The 18,566-nt window shown below is 39.4% G+C and overlaps 1 protein-coding gene across 1 annotated transcript in view; it reads left to right on the top strand.

Moving 5' to 3' along the window:
• ITPR2 (inositol 1,4,5-trisphosphate receptor type 2) overlaps window positions 1-18,566 on the top strand; it is a 538,352-nt gene that overhangs the window by 272,000 nt on the left and 247,786 nt on the right. Inside the window, exons 33-34 of the mRNA XM_060113623.1 lie at window positions 16,650-16,778; window positions 18,003-18,123. Of these exons, the coding sequence (XP_059969606.1) occupies window positions 16,650-16,778; window positions 18,003-18,123 (250 nt within the window). The remainder of the gene's footprint in view (window positions 1-16,649; window positions 16,779-18,002; window positions 18,124-18,566) is intronic.

Genomic DNA, 18,566 nt, shown 5'->3' with positions numbered 1-18,566 from the left:
AGGGGATTTGAGTCATCATTAGAAAGCATTTGGACGGGGAGGAGGGCAGTGTTCAGTGTCAGACTCCCTTTTCTTTTGAAGATGTTCTCAATTTTGCTATCCATTTCAAGATTCTGTAATGGCCAGCAATACCCTAAGTGATGTACTGGCAGATGACATTAGACCGAGGTATAACTTAGAGACACAGCTAACACATTGTCATGTCATTGCCCCATCAGTCATTGCCAAACAAGACAAATCAGAGTATTTCATTTCCAAATAGGTCACTTGAGCATTCTCTCCCTTTGTTTAGCTTACCAAATAGGTAGGAAATGGGAGTAAAGATAAATTTATATGTACTTTGAAACACACTTTCTAGGTTCTCTAATTTGATAGGATTGTATAGGTTTTCTTTCCTTGATGAGTTGATTCCATTATTTTCTTCACTTTCTTTTTTTTTTTTTTATTTTTTATTTTTTTTTTATTTTACAAATTTAATCAGTTATACATATACATATGTTCCCATATCCCCTCCCTTTTGCGTCTCCCTCCCACCCTCCCTATCCCACCCCTCCAGGCGGTCACAAAGAACCGAGCTGATCTCCCTGTGCTATGCGGCTGCTTCCCACTAGCTATCTACCTTACATTTGGTAGTGTATATATGTCCATGCCGCTCTTTCACTTTGTCACAGCTTACCCTTCCCCCTCCCCATATCCTCAAGTCCATGCTCTAGTAGGTCTGTGTCTTTATTCCTGTCTTACCCCTAGGTTCTTGATGACATTTTTTTCTTAAATTCCATATATATGTGTCAGCATACAGTATTTGTCTTTCTCTTTCTGACTTACTTCACTCTGTATGACAGATTCTAGGTCCATCCACCTCATTACAAATAGCTCAATTTCATTTCTTTTTATGGCTGAGTAATATTCCATTGTATATATGTGCCACATCTTCTTTATCCATTCATCCGATGATGGACACTTAGGTTGTTTCCATCTCCGGGCTATTGTAAATAGGGCTGCTATGAACATTTTGGTACATGTCTCTTTTTGAATTATGGTTTTCTCAGGGTATATGCCCAGTAGTGGGATTGCTGGGTCATATGGTAGTTCTATTTGTAGTTTTTTAAGGAACCTCCATACCGTTCTCCATAGTGGCTGTACCAATTCACATTCCCACCAGCAGTGCAAGAGTGTTCCCTTTTTTCCACACCCTCTCCAGCATTTATTGTTTCTAGATTTTTTGATGATGGCCATTCTGACTGGTGTGAGATGATATCTCATTGTAGTTTTGATTTGCATTTCTCTAATGAGTAAAGATGTTGAGCATCCTTTCATGTGTTTGTTGGCTGTCTGTATATCTTCTGTGGAGAAATGTCTATTTAGGTCTTCTGCCCATTTTTGGATTGGGTTGTTTGTTTTTTTATTATTGAGCTGCATGAGCTGCTTATAAATTTTGGAGATCAATCCTTTGTCAGTTGCTTCATTTGCAAATATTTTCTCCCATTCTGAGGGTTGTCTTTTCGTCTTGTTTATGGTTTCCTTTGCTGTGCAAAAGCTTTGAAGTTTCATTAGGTCCCATGTGTTTATTTTTGTCTTTATTTCCATTTCTCTAGGAGGTGGGTCAAAAAGGATCTTGCTGTGATTTATGTCATAGAGTGTTCTGCCTATGTTTTCCTCTAGGAGTTTGATAGTGTCTGGCCTTACATTTAGGTCTTTAATCCATTTTGAGCTAATTTTTGTGTATGGTGTTAGGGAGTGATCTAATCTCATACTTTTACATGTCCCTGTCCAGTTTTCCCAGCACCACTTATTGAAGAGACTGTCCTTTCTCCACTGTACATTCCTGCCTCCTTTATCAAAGATAAGGTGACCATATGTCCGTGGGTTTATCTCTGGGCTTTCTATCCTGTTCCATTGATCTATCTTTCTGTTTTTGTGCCAGTACCATACTGTCTTGATTACTGTAGCTTTGTAGTATAGTCTGAAGTCAGGGAGCCTGATTCCTCCAGCTCCATTTTTCGTTCTCAAGATTGCTTTGGCTATTCGGGGTCTTTTGTGTTTCCATACAAATTGTGAAATTTTTTGTTCTAGTTCTGTGAAAAATGCCATTGGCAGTTTGATAGGTATTGCATTGAATCTGTAGATTGCTTTGGGTAGTAGAGTCATTTTCACAATGTTGATTCTTCCAATCCAAGAACATGGTACATCTCTCCATCTATTTGTATCATCTTTAATTTCTTTCATCAGTGTCTTATAATTTTCTGCATACAGGTCTTTTGTCTCCTTAGGTAGGTTTATTCCTAGATATTTTATTCTTTTTGTTGCAATGGTAAATGGGAGTGTTTCCTTGATTTCACTTTCAGATTTTTCATCATTAGTATATAGGAATGCCAGAGATTTCTGTGCATTAATTTTGTATCCTGCAACTTTACCAAATTCATTGATTAGCTCTAGTAGTTTTCTGGTAGCATCTTTAGGATTCTCTATGTATAGTATCATGTCATTTGCAAACAGTGACAGCTTTACTTCTTCTTTTCCCATTTGGATTCCTTTTATTTCCTTTTCTTCTCTGATTGCTGTGGCTAAAACTTCCAAAACTATGTTGAATAAGAGTGGTGAGAGTGGGCAACCTTGTCTTGTTCCTGATCTTAGTGGAAATGGTTTCAGTTTTTCACCATTGAGGACGATGCTGGCTGTGGGTTTGTCATATATGGCCTTTATTATGTTGAGGAAAGTTCCCTCTATGCCTACTTTCTGCAGGGTTTTTATCATAAATGGGTGTTGAATTTTGTCAAAAGCTTTCTCTGCATCTATTGAGATGATCATATGGTTTTTCTCCTTCAACTTGTTAATATGGTGTATCACATTGATTGATTTGCGTATATTGAAGAATCCTTGCATTCCTGGAATAAACCCCACTTGATCATGGTGTATGATCCTTTTAATGTGCTGTTGGATTCTGTTTGCTAGTATTTTGTTGAGGATTTTTGCATCTATGTTCATCAGTGATATTGGCCTGTAGTTTTCTTTCTTTGTGACATCCTTGTCTGGTTTTGGTATCAAGGTGATGGTGGCCTCGTAGAATGAGTTTGGGAGTGTTCCTCCCTCTGCTATATTTTGGAAGAGTTTGAGAAGGATAGGTGTTAGCTCTTCTCTAAATGCTTGATAGAATTCGCCTGTGAAGCCATCTGGTCCTGGGCTTTTGTTTGTTGGAAGATTTTTAATCACAGTTTCAATTTCAGTGCTTGTGATTGGTCTGTTCATATTTTCTATTTCTTCCTGATTCGTCTTGGCAGGTTGTGCATTTCTAAGAATTTGTCCATTTATTCCAGGTTGTCCATTTTATTGGCATAGAGTTGCTTATAGTAATCTCTCATGATCTTTTGTATTTCTGCAGTGTCAGTTGTTACTTCTCCTTTTTCATTTCTAATTCTATTGATTTGAGTCTTCTCCCTTTTTTTCTTGATGAGTCTGGCTAATGGTTTATCAATTTTGTTTATCTTCTCAAAGAACCAGCTTTTAGTTTTATTGATCTTTGCTATCGTTTCCTTCATTTCTTTTTCATTTATTTCTGATCTGATTTTTATGATTTCTTTCCTTCTGCTAACTTTGGGATGTTTTTGTTCTTCTTTCTCTAATTGCTTTAGGTGCAAGGTTAGGTTGTTTATTCGAGATATTTCCTGTTTCTTAAGGTGGGATTGTATTGCTATAAACTTCCCTCTTAGAACTGCTTTTGCTGCATCCCATAGGTTTTGGGTCGTCGTGTCTCCATTGTCATTTGTTTCTAGGTATTTTTTAATTTCCTCTTTGATTTCTTCAGTGATCACTTCATTATTAAGTAGTGTATTGTTTAGCCTCCATGTGTTTGTATGTTTTACAGCTCTTTTCCTGTAATTGATATCTAGTCTCATAGCATTGTGGTCGGAAAAGATACTTGATACAATTTCAATTTTCTTAAATTTACCAAGGCTTGATTTGTGACCCAAGATATGATCTATCCTGGAGAATGTTCCATGAGCACTTGAGAAAAATGTGTATTCTGTTGTTTTTGGATGGAATGTCCTATAAATATCAATTAAGTCCATCTTGTTTAATGTATCATTTAAAGCTTGTGTTTCCTTATTTATTTTCATTTTGGATGACCTGTCCATTGGTGAAAGTGGGGTGTTAAAGTCCCCTACTATGATTGTGTTACTGTCGATTTCTCCTTTTATGGCTGTTAATATTTCCCTTATGTATTGAGGTGCTCCTATGTTTGGTGCATAAATATTTACAATTGTTATATCTTCTTCTTGGATTGATCCCTTGATCATTATGTAGTGTCCTTCTTTGTCTCTTCTAGTAGTCTTTATTTTAAAGTCTATTTTGTCTGATATGAGAATTGCTACTCCAGCTTTCTTTTGGTTTCCATTTGCATGGAATATCTTTTTCCATCCCCTTACTTTCAGTCTGTATGTGTCTCTAGGTCTGAAGTGGGTCTCTTGTAGACAGCATATATATGGGTCTTGTTTTTGTATCCATTCAGCCAGTCTGTGTCTTTTGGTGGGAGCATTTAGTCCATTTACATTTAAGGTAATTATTGATATGTATGTTCCTATTCCCATTTTCTTAATTGTTTTGGGTTCGTTATTGTAGTTCTTTTCCTTCTGTTGTGTTTCTTGCCTAGAGAAGTTCCTTTAGCATTTGTTGTAAAGCTGGTTTGGTGGTGCTGAACTCTCTCAGCTTTTGCTTGTCTGTAAACGTTTTAATTTCTCCATCAAATCTGAATGAGATCCTTGCTGGGTAGAGTAATCTTGGTTGCAGGTTTTTCTCCTTCATCACTTTAAGTATGTCCTGCCACTCCCTTCTGGCTTGTAGAGTTTCTGCTGAGAGATCAGCTGTTATCCTGATGGGGATTCCCTTGTGTGTTATTTGTTGTTTTTGCCTTGCTGCTTTTAATATGATTTCTTTGTGTTTAATTTTTGACAGTTTGATTAATATGTGTCTTGGTGTATTTCTCCTTGGATTTATTCTGTATGGGACTCTCTGTGCCTCCTGGACTTGATTAACTATTTCCTTTCCCATATTAGGGAAGTTTTCAACTATAATCTCTTCAAATATTTTCTCAGTCCCTTTCTTTTTCTCTTCTTCTTCTGGAACCCCTATAATTCGAATGTTGGTGCGTTTAATATTGTCCCAGAGGTCTCTGAGACTGTCCTCTGTTCTTTTCATTCTTTTTTCTTTATTTTGCTGTGCAGCAGTTATTTCCACTATTTTATCTTCCACCTCACTTATCCGTTCTTCTGCCTCAGTTATTCTGCTATTGATCCCATCTAGAGTATTTTTTATTTCATTTATTGTGTTTTTAATCGATGCTTGATTCGTCTTTAGTTCTTCTAGGTCCTTGTTAACTGTTTCTTGCATTTTGTCTATTCTATTTCCAAGATTTTGGATCATCTTTACCATCATTATTCTGAATTCTTTTTCAGATAGACTGCCTATTACCTCTTCATTTGTTAGGTCTGGTGGGTTTTTATCTTGCTCCTTCTCCTGCTGTGTGTTTTTCTGTCTTCTCATTTTGCTTATATTACTGTGTTTGGGGTCTCCTCTTTGCAGGCTGCAGGTTCGTAGTTCCCGTTGTTTTTGGTGTCTGTCCCCAGTGGCTAAGGTTGGTTTAGTGGGTTGTGTAGGCTTCTTGGTGGGGGGGACTACTGCCTGTGTTCTGGTGGATGAGGCTGGATCTTGTCTTTCTGGTGGGCAGGTCCACGTCTGGTGGTGTGTTTTGGGGTGTTTACAGACTTTTTATGATTTGAGGCAGCCTCTCTGCTAATGGGTGGTGTTGTGTTCCTGTCTTGCTAGTTGTTTGGCATAGGGTGTCCATCACTGTAGCTTGCTGGTCGTTGAGTGAAGCTGGGTGCTGGTGTTGAGATGGAGATCTCTGGAAGATTTTCGCCGTTTGATATTATGTGGAGCTGGGAGGTCTCTTGTGGACCAGTGTCCTGAAGTTCGCTCTCCCACCTCAGAGGCACAGCACTGACTCCTGGCTCCTCAATTTGGGATGATTTGTTGTCTATTCATGTATTCCACAGATGCAGGGTACATGAAGTTGATTGTGGAGCTTTAATCCGCTGCTTCTGAGGCTGCTGGGAGAGGTTTCCCTTTCTCTTCTTTGTTCTCACAGCTCCTGGGTCTCAGCTTTGGATTTGGCCCCGCCTCTGCGCGTAGGTCGCCGGAGGGCGTCTGTTCTTCGCTCAGACAGGACAGGGTTAAAGGAGCAGCCTCTTCGGGGACTCTGGCTCACTCAGGCCGGGCGGGAGGGAGGGGCACGGAGTGCGGGGCGAGCCTGCAGCGGCAGAGGTCGGCGTGACGTTGCACCAGCCCGAGGCGCGCCGTGCGTTCTCCCAGGGAAGCCGCCCCTTGATCCCGGGACCCCGGCAGTGGCAGGCTGCACAGGCTCCCGGAAGGGCGGTGTGGACAGTGACCTGCGCTCGCACACAGGCTTCTTGGCGGCGGCAGCAGCAGCCCCAGCGTCCCACGCCCGTCTCTGGGCTCCGCGCCTTCAGCCGCGACTCGCGCCCGTCTCTGGAGCTCCTCTACGCGGCGCTCTTAATCCCCTCTCCTCGCGCACCAGGAAACCAAGAGGGAAGAAAAAGTCTCCTGCCTCTTCGGCAGCTCCAGAGTTTTCCCGGACTCCCTCCCGGCTAGCTGTGGCACATTAGCCCCCTTCAGGCTGAGTTCTCGCCGCCAGTCCCAGTCCTCTCCCTGCGCTCTGACCGAAGCCCGAGCCTCAGCTCCAGCGCCGCCCGCCCTGGCGGGGGAGCAGACAAGCCTCTCGGGCTGGTGAGTGCCGCTCGGCACCGCTCCTCTGTGCGGGAATCTCTCCGCTTTGCCCCACCCAGGTATGTGGGGAGTTTCTTGCCTTTTGGGAGGTCTGGGGTCTTCTGCCAGCGTTCAGTAGGTGTTCTGTAGGAGTTGTTGCACGTGTAGCTGTATTTCTGGTGTATCTGTGGGGAGGAAGGTGATCTCCGCGTCTTACTCTTCCGCCATCTTACCCGGAAGTCCTCTTTTTTTTTTTTTTTTTTCTTTTTGCAGTATGCGGGCCTCTCACTGTTGTGGCCTCTCCCGTTGCGGAGCACAGGCTCCGGATGCGCAGGCCCAGCGGCCATGGCTCACGGGCCCAGCCGCTCCGCGGCATATGGGATCCCCCCAGACCGGGGCACGAACCCGTATCCCCTGCATCGGCAGGCGGACTCTCAACCACTGCGCCACCAGGGAGGCCCATTTTCTTCACTTTCTGAAGTTGAATGAGCCATCGAAAAGTCTCATTCTAAAGCCTTCTTTGAATATGCCCTTATTAGCTAACATTGCAGTCAAGTGAAGAGTGTAAATATTCTGTAAATATTATTTTGTGTGTAGCACCTTTCCCTCAGTTGTAATTATGTTTTTCTCCTCCATTTTCATGCTGAATTATACTGATGGTGCCCAGGTGGGATGAGCACTTGTTTGGCTCTTCTCGATTGATGATTGGTTGGCCCCTGTCCTGCTCTTCAAGTCAACTTCAGCGTTTATCATAGTTGATTGATTCCTTCTTGAAACCTGTCCTCACTTGGCCCCCAGGATATCAGCCCTGTTCCCACCTCACTGGCCACTCCCTTTCAATCTCCTTTGCTGTTTCCTCCAAATCTTCCCAGCTTCTAAATACTGAAATGTGCCAGGCTTAAACCTTAGACTTGCTCCCTTCTCTGTCTCCAGTCACTTGCTTGCTGATCTCATCCACTCTCCTAGCTTTAATCCCAGGCTGGGTGAAGCTTGGGTCCTTCCCCTGATAGTCTCACATATCTCACTGCCCCCGTGACATCTCCAGTTGATTATCGAACCTCAAACTCTTCATTCACTTTCATGGCCCACTAAAATTAATGCCTTCTCAAGTCATGTGTGTCTCAGTAAAGGGCAATTCCATCATTCAGTCTAGGCATTCAGGCATAAGAATCTTGGTGTCATCTGTAACTCTTATTTTCTTGCTCTTCAGTTTAATCCTTTAGCAAATTCTGCAAGCTTTAACCTTAAAATATTCAGAATCTGACTACCTCTGAATACTTTGATCACTGCCACCCTGCAACAAGGTACCATTAACTCTCATCTGGATACCTTCAGTAGCTTCATAACCTGTTTTCCCTGCTTCTACTCTTGCCCCCTCCCTTCATCATCTCTTCTCTATACAGCAGCTATAATGATTAAAAAAGAGGAAGAACTTTGATTCAGGTCACTCCTCTGCTCAGATTCCTCACAGAGTAAAACCACTACATGATTGGGCTCTCCCCTGTCCAACAAACACCCCCATCCCTGCCCTCACTTCCCAGTGTCCTCTTGTTCTCCCCCTACCTAGCTCTCTGCTTCACCTGGTGGCCTCTTGCTGCTCCTCAGATATGGCAAACACACTCTCATCTCAGCATCTTTGCATCTGCCTGGGATGCTCTCATCCCCCAGGTACCCTCCATTCTCGTGACTTCTTTCAGGTCCTTGCCTAAAGTCTTCAGAGAGGCCTTGGCTGACTACCTGGTATAAGTGACAATGTCTTCCTTCCGTCCCTCTTTCATTTGCTTCATTTTATCCCCACCTGATGTTTTTATATGTATTCGTGTTTGTTTCTGCTGAAACAAAAGAAAGGCAGAGATTTTGTCTGTTTGGTTCACTGCTGCATAGCTGACCTAGAACAGCGTCTCACGCATAGTAGATACTCAGTATTTGTGTTATTATTTATGTATCTATTTAGGCTGCACCATGTGGCCCGCAGGATCCCAGTTTCCCCACCAGGGACTGAACCTGGGCCATGGCAGTGAAAGCTCTGAGTCCCAACCAGGGAATTCCCAGTATTGGTGGAATAAATAAATAAATATCATCTGAAGTTAAAAATATTTAAAAAGTGAATTTGAAAACAAATTATGTGGTTTTAGCATAGAATTAAGTGGGCCTGTCAATGGAATGGAATAAAAAGCCAGAAAAAGATTTTTACTTATGTAAGCCATTAAGATATAATAAAGAAATTATCACCTATTAGTAGGGAAGTGATGGGTTATTTCCGGTGATCAGCAAACTTTTTCTGTGAAGATCTTGATAGTTTTTTAGGCTACCATCACAGCTCTTATAGCAATTACTAAAGGGAAAGGAGTCATAGACAATATATAAATAAATAGATATGGCTAGATTTGACCCATGATAGTTTGCCTACCCCTGGATTATTAAATTAATAATAATAAACTCCATTAGGGTTGTGATTTTTTTTTTTTTTTTTTTTTTGCTGTATGCGGGCCTCTCACTGTTGTGGCCTCTCCCGTTGCGGAGCACAGGCTCCGGATGCGCAGGCCCAGCGGCCATGGCTCATGGGCCCAGCCGCTCCGCGGCATATGGGATCCTCCCAGACCGGGGCACGAACCCGTATCCCCTGCATCGGCAGGCGGACTCTCAACCACTGCGCCACCACGGAGGCCCAGGGTTGTGATTTTTATATATTTTGTTGTTCACTGATGGATCCCAGGTACACAGAATGTTCTTGGCATGGAATATGGGCATTCAATAAAAATTGTTGATTTGAACTAAATCAGATTGACATTTGAAGACCCTGGCTATTTGGGGTGAAATGAACTCAGTTCATGTCCTCACATCATACATTAGCGTAAATTGCAATAGATTTTAGAGATAAATGTGAAATGATAAAAATGGTTGGAAATGTAGGTGGATATTTGTCTGTCTTTGGATGAGAGAGTTATTTTTAAGCATAAGAGCAATAGATGAAATTAGCTAAGGAAAAACGTTTCACTATTTGAAAATTTAAAACTTAAGTATATAAAAACATCATAAAAATAAAAGAACATCAAAATAGAAAAAGTTACACTACATTAAAAAAGAACTAATAACCTTTATACAAAGAACATATAAATAGATAGATAGATAGATAAGAAAAGCACTATAACAATCTAATGATAAAATGAGCCAAATTCAGGCATTCATGATTTATAGAGGAGGACATACAAGTAAATCCCTGAGAAAATAGTCAACTGTTAATAATTTTAAGAAAATAAAAAGGAAAATAAGATCTAATTTCTAACTGTCAAAGTTTAAGAGTAAAAGGATAAAAGTAAAACGATAATATTAAATGTTGGTTTACATACCTTGCTGATGAGAGTAAATTTATGCTGTCTTTTTGAAAAGCATTTTGGTAGTACATTAAAAAAAGCCTTCATACCTTTTTAATGTGTCAAGTAATTTACCTTCCAAGAATCTGTCCCTTAGGAAATAATTAGAAATGATATCAAGGATTTATGGGCAAGGAAGTTCAACATACTTTTATAATAAAATACAGTAGGAAATAGTTTACATATTTAATAATAAAGAAATGGTTCAACAAATTATGATATATCTATAAGATTGAAGTTATAGTATCACTGATTATTTTTTGAAGATTTTTAATGATATGAGAAGTGCTAATGATTGAGTGATGAGTATTAAAAGGGGAATAAAAACCCAGTTATCCAGAATTATTTCCATTATGTAAAATATATAGGAGCAAAAAGATTAGAAGAAAAGATTCCAAGATGTTAACCATGGTTTTGTTTGGATTTTGAGATTACGGATAATTTTTGTTTTCCATTTTGTATTTTTGTATTTTTTACAGGGTTCCTACAGTTAATATTTTTCTTAACATCAATATATATTACCTTTTAAAAAATGAATTTAAAATTCTAAGAAAGTGTAGGCACGGATGACTCACATAAAAAAGAGATATTAAAAGCGAATGTTTGGAAAAGTTTTGGCCTCATAAATAAAGGAATGCAAATTAAAATAAATATGAGATGTCACCTCAGATATTTATAAGAACATTTTTACTGCCTATGAGGAATAAAAAAATGATTTTTAAGATTTGTATTCCATGGTCTGTATGATCAAAAGTATATTACTGGCGAGAGCTGCCCTATCCGGTAGGGTAGCAACTTGCCACATTTAAATTTAAATTTTAATTAGATAAAATAAAATTAAAAAAACCATTTCAAGTGCTCAATAAGCACATGCCTAGAGGTTACGATCTTGGACATCCCAGATATAGAAGATTTCCATCATTGCTGAAAGTCCTCTTGGACAGGGCTGCTCCAGTGTATGTATGCTAACTTATTTAACCCAATCTGTCATCTTTGGAAAAGTAAGAGTCACTTTTAGAGCAGAAGAGAGAAGGGACATCATATGTACAAGGGGAGAAATCTCAGAAATAATTATATCTAGAAATTACGCTTAATGTTTATTTGTTCAACCAATGATTTAAATACCTACTATGTGCTAAGGTACTGCATGTGCAGTGGGGAGCAAGACAGAGCAGCTCCTGGTGTCTAGGGACTTATATTCTAATGGTGGAGACAGATTTTTACTTGCTTTTTCCCCAGAAACCTCCGTGGCTATTTCTGCACTTCCTTCGGTTCTTTGTTAAAATGTTACCTTATACAGAGAAGTTCTCCAAGCAATTTAGATAAAATAGTAATCCTTCTCCGTACCTACTCCTCCTGCTGTATTGCCTGCACTACTTGCTCTTTATTTTTCTGAAAGTCTATTTATTTGCTCTATTTTTACCACTTGTATGTTTGTTAATTTGTATATTGTGTATCTCTTTTGATTAGAATCAGAGCTCCAATAGAGTAGGGACTTTGTTTGGTTTGGTTCACTGTTCTAACTCCTAGTCTAATAGTTAGTGGGGTTTTTTTGTTTTTTTTTTTTTTGTGGTACACGGGCCTCTCACTGTTGTGGCCTCTCCCATTGCGGAGCACAGGCTCCGGACGTGCAGGCTCAGCGGCCATGGCTCACGGGCCCAGCCGCTCTGCGGCATATGGGATCCTCCCGGACCAGGGCACGAATCCGCGTCCCCTGCATCGGCAGGCGGACTCTCAACCACTGCGCCACCAGGGAAGCCCCTAATAGTTAGTTTTAATTTGACAATTTATGTCCCTAAGTGATAGTCCATGAAATTTTATAGGCGCATAGTAAAATTCATCTGGAAGCAGAAAAGGACAGATATTTCAAAAGGTGATTTTTTTTTTCTTGGAAAGGACAATGAAGGTAGACTTGTTTTTCCAGTGTAAAACACATTACAAATTGAAAATCATTTCATTCTTATAGAATTGACTTAAAATACTTAAAAAATAATGATACATGGAGTATACCAGAGATATGAGGAGAGATTTAAACAGTGATTAGTGATACACTATAAGATAAAATTCAAGTAACCTGAGAGTGAGGCAAGAAATTACTATCAAATCAATGTTTGGAGGACAATGGGATATCAGTATGGAAAAAAACTAATCAGAATGCATAAATCAGGTCACCTACAGCAGAAAATTCAGATAGCTTAAAAAGTTAAGTAGGAGTCAAGATGTGGATGGAGATGGGAGAAGGACTCCCAAATAAAGCTAGAACAAAAATGTTCAGAATATTCTCTTCTTTTGTGGAAGGGATTTTTCCTTCTTTATATTAAACAAATGGAAAGGACCCAAATAAAAAAAAAATAGTGCCTGAATGCTAAAAATTATTTTACACCATGAAATGTAATGAAAGGAATATTCTAAAGAGTCAGAATGTGAAAATACATGTGAAATGACTGCTGAAACGTTTATTATGTAAAATATGTTTACTGATATGTAATATACAGTCATTATCCATGTTTCATTTTAAAGTCATTTCGATGGTTTGAATCATCTCTACGTGACAAAATATAGACATGAAGTTATTATGTGAAAAATGCCCTGCCTTGCTAGCAATGTCAGAAATGCCAGATAAAATAAATTTTAGGTATCATTAAACTGGAAAAAGTAATTATAATTTAACAGTTCTAGCAGCAAACAGATGGCACACTCCAAGAGGTGTGGGAAGGGTTAAAGGAACCAGGAGTGACAGGGAAGCATCCAGGAATGGGTAACAGTGCAAAGCTATTTCCACCCCAGGCCTGAAGGGGCAAGGGTGGCACCAGTGTTCCCAGAGCCCAGAGAGAACTTGGAGACGTTGCAGAAGGTCTCCAGCAGAAGCTATACCCAGAGACACAGACACTGCTGAAGCCTCAACGAGGCGAATGGAGATGGGGATGCAGGTAGAGGCAGAGGCAGAGTAGGTACCTGACTGCTTTCTCTCCCACTCTGTGATCTTCTGCCAGTGCCTCGCATCCGCTGAACCTAACCAGAGCCCGAAAGCTAGAGCTAGTGGATAGTCATGAAGGAACATCCTGTGTATGCACAGATAGGTTGTTGATATCATTGTAAATTTATTATTTTAGAGGATGAGCCCAGCAAGTAGTACAGAACTGTCTATATACCCTCATCTGGTGATTCCTCTTTTGGTGAAATATACCCCCAAAATCTGAAAGTAAAAATAATAATCTTGCATAATCCTGTATAATAGCAATAATCGGGGGGGAGGGGGAATCTCATAAAAGACTCGCAAGAAAGAAATAGCTAAGAAAATAAGAAAATGATTTGTATTTTTTAGCTACGTATACCTAAACTCATTCCAAAAATGGATTAAAGCATGATGGTGCATTAGAGTGATGGAATAAATATAGCGTTTTGAAATAAGTGTTTAAATAATGATGGTACATGGGAATGTTTGATAGGAAGTAATGGTATGTGAATAATATCTGCAAACAGAAACTTTAAAAATATATGTATTACACATAAAAATTAATTTAATATGATGTAATTTTATTTGAGCCATTTCTAATCTTTATTGGAAAGAAACAGTAAAAATAAATAAAAGACAAGATAAAGAAATGTTGCTAATAATTAGGTTCCTTATTTCCTGAAAAGTTTTTAAGGACTTTAATTTAAAAAGTGGCGGGCTTCCCTGGTGGCGCTGTGGTTGAGAGTCCGCCTGCCGATGCAGGGGACGTGGGTTCGTGCCCCGGTCCGGGAAGATCCCACATGCCGCGGAGCGGCTGGGCCCGTGAGCCATGGCCGCTGAGCCTGCGTGTCCGGAGCCTGTGCTCCACAATGGGAGAGGCCAGAACAGTGAGAGGCCCATGTACCGCAAAAGAAAAAAAAAAAGTGGCTTCCTTATCTCTTGCCTGTCCATAATATTACAGTGTAAGATACAGGCTCTAAAGGTGAAAAAGTTGTCATTCATCTGAGGCATAAAAAGTATCTTGGACATTATTTGAATTTCTTGTACAAATGAATTAAGGAATAGGTTCCACACAGTTGTGTAAACCCAGAATTTCCATGACCAGGATTTTGAGGAAAGCCTTCATCTAGAAGTATTATAGATAACTTTTATTAATTAATCCACTGACTAAAGCAAATCTGTGGGGTTCTTTAGCAAATGATCAGTTGCAGGTAACGTAGTGTAATTCTCTGGTAGCTCCAGAAAGCCCCGTTCAATTGTGTGAAATGTCACTGGATGAGGAAGAAGCTTCTCTGGGCTGGTTATGGTAGAATTGTTCAACTACTTACTCAACTTTAATATATTTTTATCCTATGTATCAGAAAAATTCACCATAAAAGCCAGTGCAGAAAGATACTAAATGAAATAAATCCTACTTAATATCCATCATGGGAAAATCAATTTTATATTAGATCTGGGACCACATTAAATTTTAACCTGAGGTTTGCTATTCCACAAATAGTCTAACCCTTAGTTAAACTAAGATAAAATGAGTCCTTTCTTATTCTCTCTTATTCTTTCATTAAAAAAAATTAATTGGTTTATTCTTTTCACAAACATTTATTGAACATTTTGTATTTACCACGCATTATGTTATGTGCTGAAACAATAACTAAAAGATGACATAACTTGACATAATTTATTTTCTTTAATTGCATCATTCCCTACGGTAACTATGGGATTAGACACACTAAAAACCTTTTAGTTCTGATAACACCGCTGTCAGGTAGGTGTCATTTAATAGATGGGGAAAAAGTGAGCTGCCCCCGACAGGAAGTGACTTAGAAGCAAAACAGACCCTGTGCTCTTTCTTCTCTCTCCATTCAGCAAACACTGTTATTTTCCAAACTGAAACATTGGGACACATGGTTTGAGGAGGGAGTTTTTGGTGATTTTATTTGTGTGCAGGGTTTTAAAGCAATATCAGATTAAATTATGTTTCCTTACTCTTGATTAATCACCTATTGAAAAGAATAAAAAACTTACATTAAAATTTGAATTGTCCAAGAACATCTGGAACATCTGGCCACCACACTGACTCACTGTAATCTTGTGGATATTTAAACATTCTTACTCTGCCCAGTTCTTGAGTCCTTCCTCGCACCCTATGTTCTCCCCCACTCACTTCTTTTTTTATCTCCGTGTTCTTTTTTTTTCACCACCCAACTTTTTTTCATTCGGTTTTAATCGTGTATCTTAGCTTTTGCAATTTGTCAACCCTGACATGTTTGGAAATTTACAGTTTGTTTAGCAGAATGACCAATTACAGCCTTATTTAATCCCACATAAAGGTCAGAGCCCATGTTCTTTGCTGATGTTCCCTTTGCTCTGGTGTCCTGTCTTCTTGCTTAGCCAACTCTGAGAAGAAGGCACGGACACACCCTCCATGCTTCCCAGATAATCTGGGGATGAACAAGTCAAAATTGTTGGCAAGGGTTTGACCTTTGATTTTTTATTTTTGTTTTATTTTATTTTTTTTTTGCGGTACGCGGGCCTCTCACTGTTGTGGCCTCTCCCGTTGCGGAGCACAGGCTCCGGACGCGCAGGCCCAGCGGCCATGGCTCTCGGGCCCAGCTGCTCCGCGGCATGTGGGATCTTCCCGGACCGGGGCACGAACCCACGTCCCCTGCATCGGCAGGCGGACTCTCAACCACTGCGCCACCAGGGAAGCCTGACCTTTTCTTATCTTTCTGTTTTCCTCTCCAAATATTTTCTGTTTGCATCCTCCAATCTGAGCCAGGTATTAGAGGTGAAAATGTATAGAGAGATATGAGCCACCATTAATCACCTTCACCACTTTCTTGTACTTATAATGACTGTTTCCTCTTTGATTTCCTCACATCAAGTGGAAAAGTATTTTTCAGCAAAGCTAGGCTTGAGGATTGAGGGAGAAGGCTGTGTGCAGGAGGAGGGAGAAGCAGATCTGGAAGAAGGGTCTGGGGTCTGTGAAAGAATTCTGGCCGAAGGATGAAATGGCAATCAAACTTAAAGGTGAAACTGCTACAGAATGATAAACTTTGAATGGATTTCAGGCAGAATTTTTTTTAAGTATATTTATTTAGTTATTTAGTTATTTATTGGCTGCATCGGGTCTTAGTTGTGGCATCTGGGATCTTTCATTGCGGTGCGGGGCTCTTCATTTTAGTGTGCAGGTTTCTCTCTAGTTGTGGCATGCAGGTTTTCTCTTCTCTGGTTGTGGCGTGCGGGCTCCAGAGCACGTGGGCTCAGTAGCTGCAGCACGCGGGCTTAGTTGCCCCACAGCATGTGGGATCTTAGTTCCTCGACCAGGGATCGAACCCATCTCCCCTGCGTTGGAAGGCGGATTCTTTACCACTGGACCACCAGGGATGTCCCAGAAATGTTTTTATTCAAAGCAACTTTCAAAAGCAGAAGAAATGTTATAAACAACCATTTCAGGACAATTTTTAGAAGGTTCCAGTATTGACTTATAATTCAAAGATGTGGTAGAACACATTGAGTTGTTTTGTTTTCCTCTCCAGGTTTGCAACACAACTACAGACAGGAAACACGCAGACATCTTTTTGGAGAAGTGTGTTACTGAGTCAATCATGAACGTTGTGAGCGGCTTTTTTAATTCTCCCTTTTCAGACAACAGTACCAGCCTGCAGGTAATCTAAACAAGCAAGTACAAAAGAAGTCTGTCACACGGAATTTCTGTACCTTATTTGAGTGCAGAAAACTTTAATATGCTTGGAAGTCCTTTCCTACACTTCTCAAGATCACTCTTCTTTCCTATTATTTACTGTTATGCCCCTTTCTGAGTTTCCCAAACTTTATTTTAAATAAAGAGGCTCCATCTTCAAACTGAATTATGTTTGCTCTCCCTCTAAGCAAAATAGGAACTTCCATATCTGTAGATCGACTGCCAAGTGTCGAAATAACTGATAATGACTCTTTAAATGGATAGACATTTTGACTCAATAATTCCCGTTTAGTAAATCCTGAAAGAATCGGCAGGGATTTATATACTAAGATTTTCATTGAAGTGTTTATAATACTTCAAAATTGACATCAACCTTAAATGTCTACAAACAGGGGAACTGCTAAATAAATTATGGTATATCTGTAGATGGCTTATTATAGAGCAATTAAAAATCATGTTTTGAAAGAAAAATTGATGCCTAAGGAAAATGATCATGAAGCAATATAAAGTGAAACAGGCCACAAAATTGTATCATAGTATCATCCAGGTTTGTGCATGTAAAAAATATATGTGCATGTATACATAAGAAAGCTCAGGAAGTAATTATCTTAAAAATGTTGATACTGATTATCTCTCCATGTTAGGATTATTGGTGATTTTCATTTGTATGGTTGCCAAATATTCTACAGTGATTGTGTGTTGCTCTTATAAAAGTATTATTTCAGTTATACTTTTTTTAGGGAAAACTTTTGAATGAACTATTAGAATCATGTAAAATTGTTTTGGTAGGTCAAAATTGTTGTCTCCTCTACTTGCTGATCATATGAAACCAAAACATACAATCAGTGAAACAAACAAACCCCAAATGCCTGCTCTATTTATACTCGGAAATAAACCAGAGATTGTAAAAATATACTTAAATCCATGTCATTGGTTTCAAGAAATGCCATATTTTCCTGATTAAGAATACAGTTAAAATAATCAGTTTTCTATAGTGTCTGGTGTGGTGCCTCTCATGAGACAGGTACAAAATAAATATTTGTTGAATGAGATGTTCATTAAGTAGCACTGAAACTTAAAAGACAAGACTGCATTTTATTTGGTGGACCTTTTGTGATAATGCATAGATACTGCATCAGGAGTCTTAATGGTTTAGTGACCTGTTTGCCTCTTTTCTTTCTGTTCTCAGACACATCAGCCAGTTTTTATTCAGCTGCTTCAGTCTGCCTTCAGAATTTACAATTGCACCTGGCCAAATCCGGCACAGAAAGCCTCGGTGGAGTCCTGTATCAGAACTTTGGCTGAAGTGGGTAAGTCAGAGTGTCGGATTTTACTTATTTTCACATTCTGTGAAAGAAATCAGGCTTTTGGCTAATAGGCAATACAAGTAGCTTTCCAGTTTTCAACTTAAAAAGAGAGCAGGTGTGATTTCTGTAAAGCTGAAGATCGGTGATCAGCAAACGACTCTGAAATTGCATCCTTTTTGGGAGGGGAATATAATTGTTGTATTTCTTCTCTTTAAATATTTTAAAATATATTTATTTATTTTTAAATTATTATATTTCTAACCTTAAATTTAGTATTGCATATGGTGCTTTAATATAGCTTAGTAAGATATTACACAAATGAGTTTAGTTTAATTGTTATCTCAGATTTCATTATGGAATTGTCTTGTCTGTTAAGTAGCCTGATTTATTAACATCTTCATGTGGCAGGAGAACTTTTTGAGGGGTTTTTAGATTTCTAATTTTGT

Source organism: Mesoplodon densirostris, chromosome 11 (genome assembly GCF_025265405.1).
Source record: "Mesoplodon densirostris isolate mMesDen1 chromosome 11, mMesDen1 primary haplotype, whole genome shotgun sequence".
NCBI classification, from domain to species: Eukaryota; Metazoa; Chordata; class Mammalia; order Artiodactyla; family Ziphiidae; genus Mesoplodon; species Mesoplodon densirostris.
Note: the sequence above shows the minus strand (reverse complement) of the source record. Positions and strands in the feature narration are given on the sequence as shown.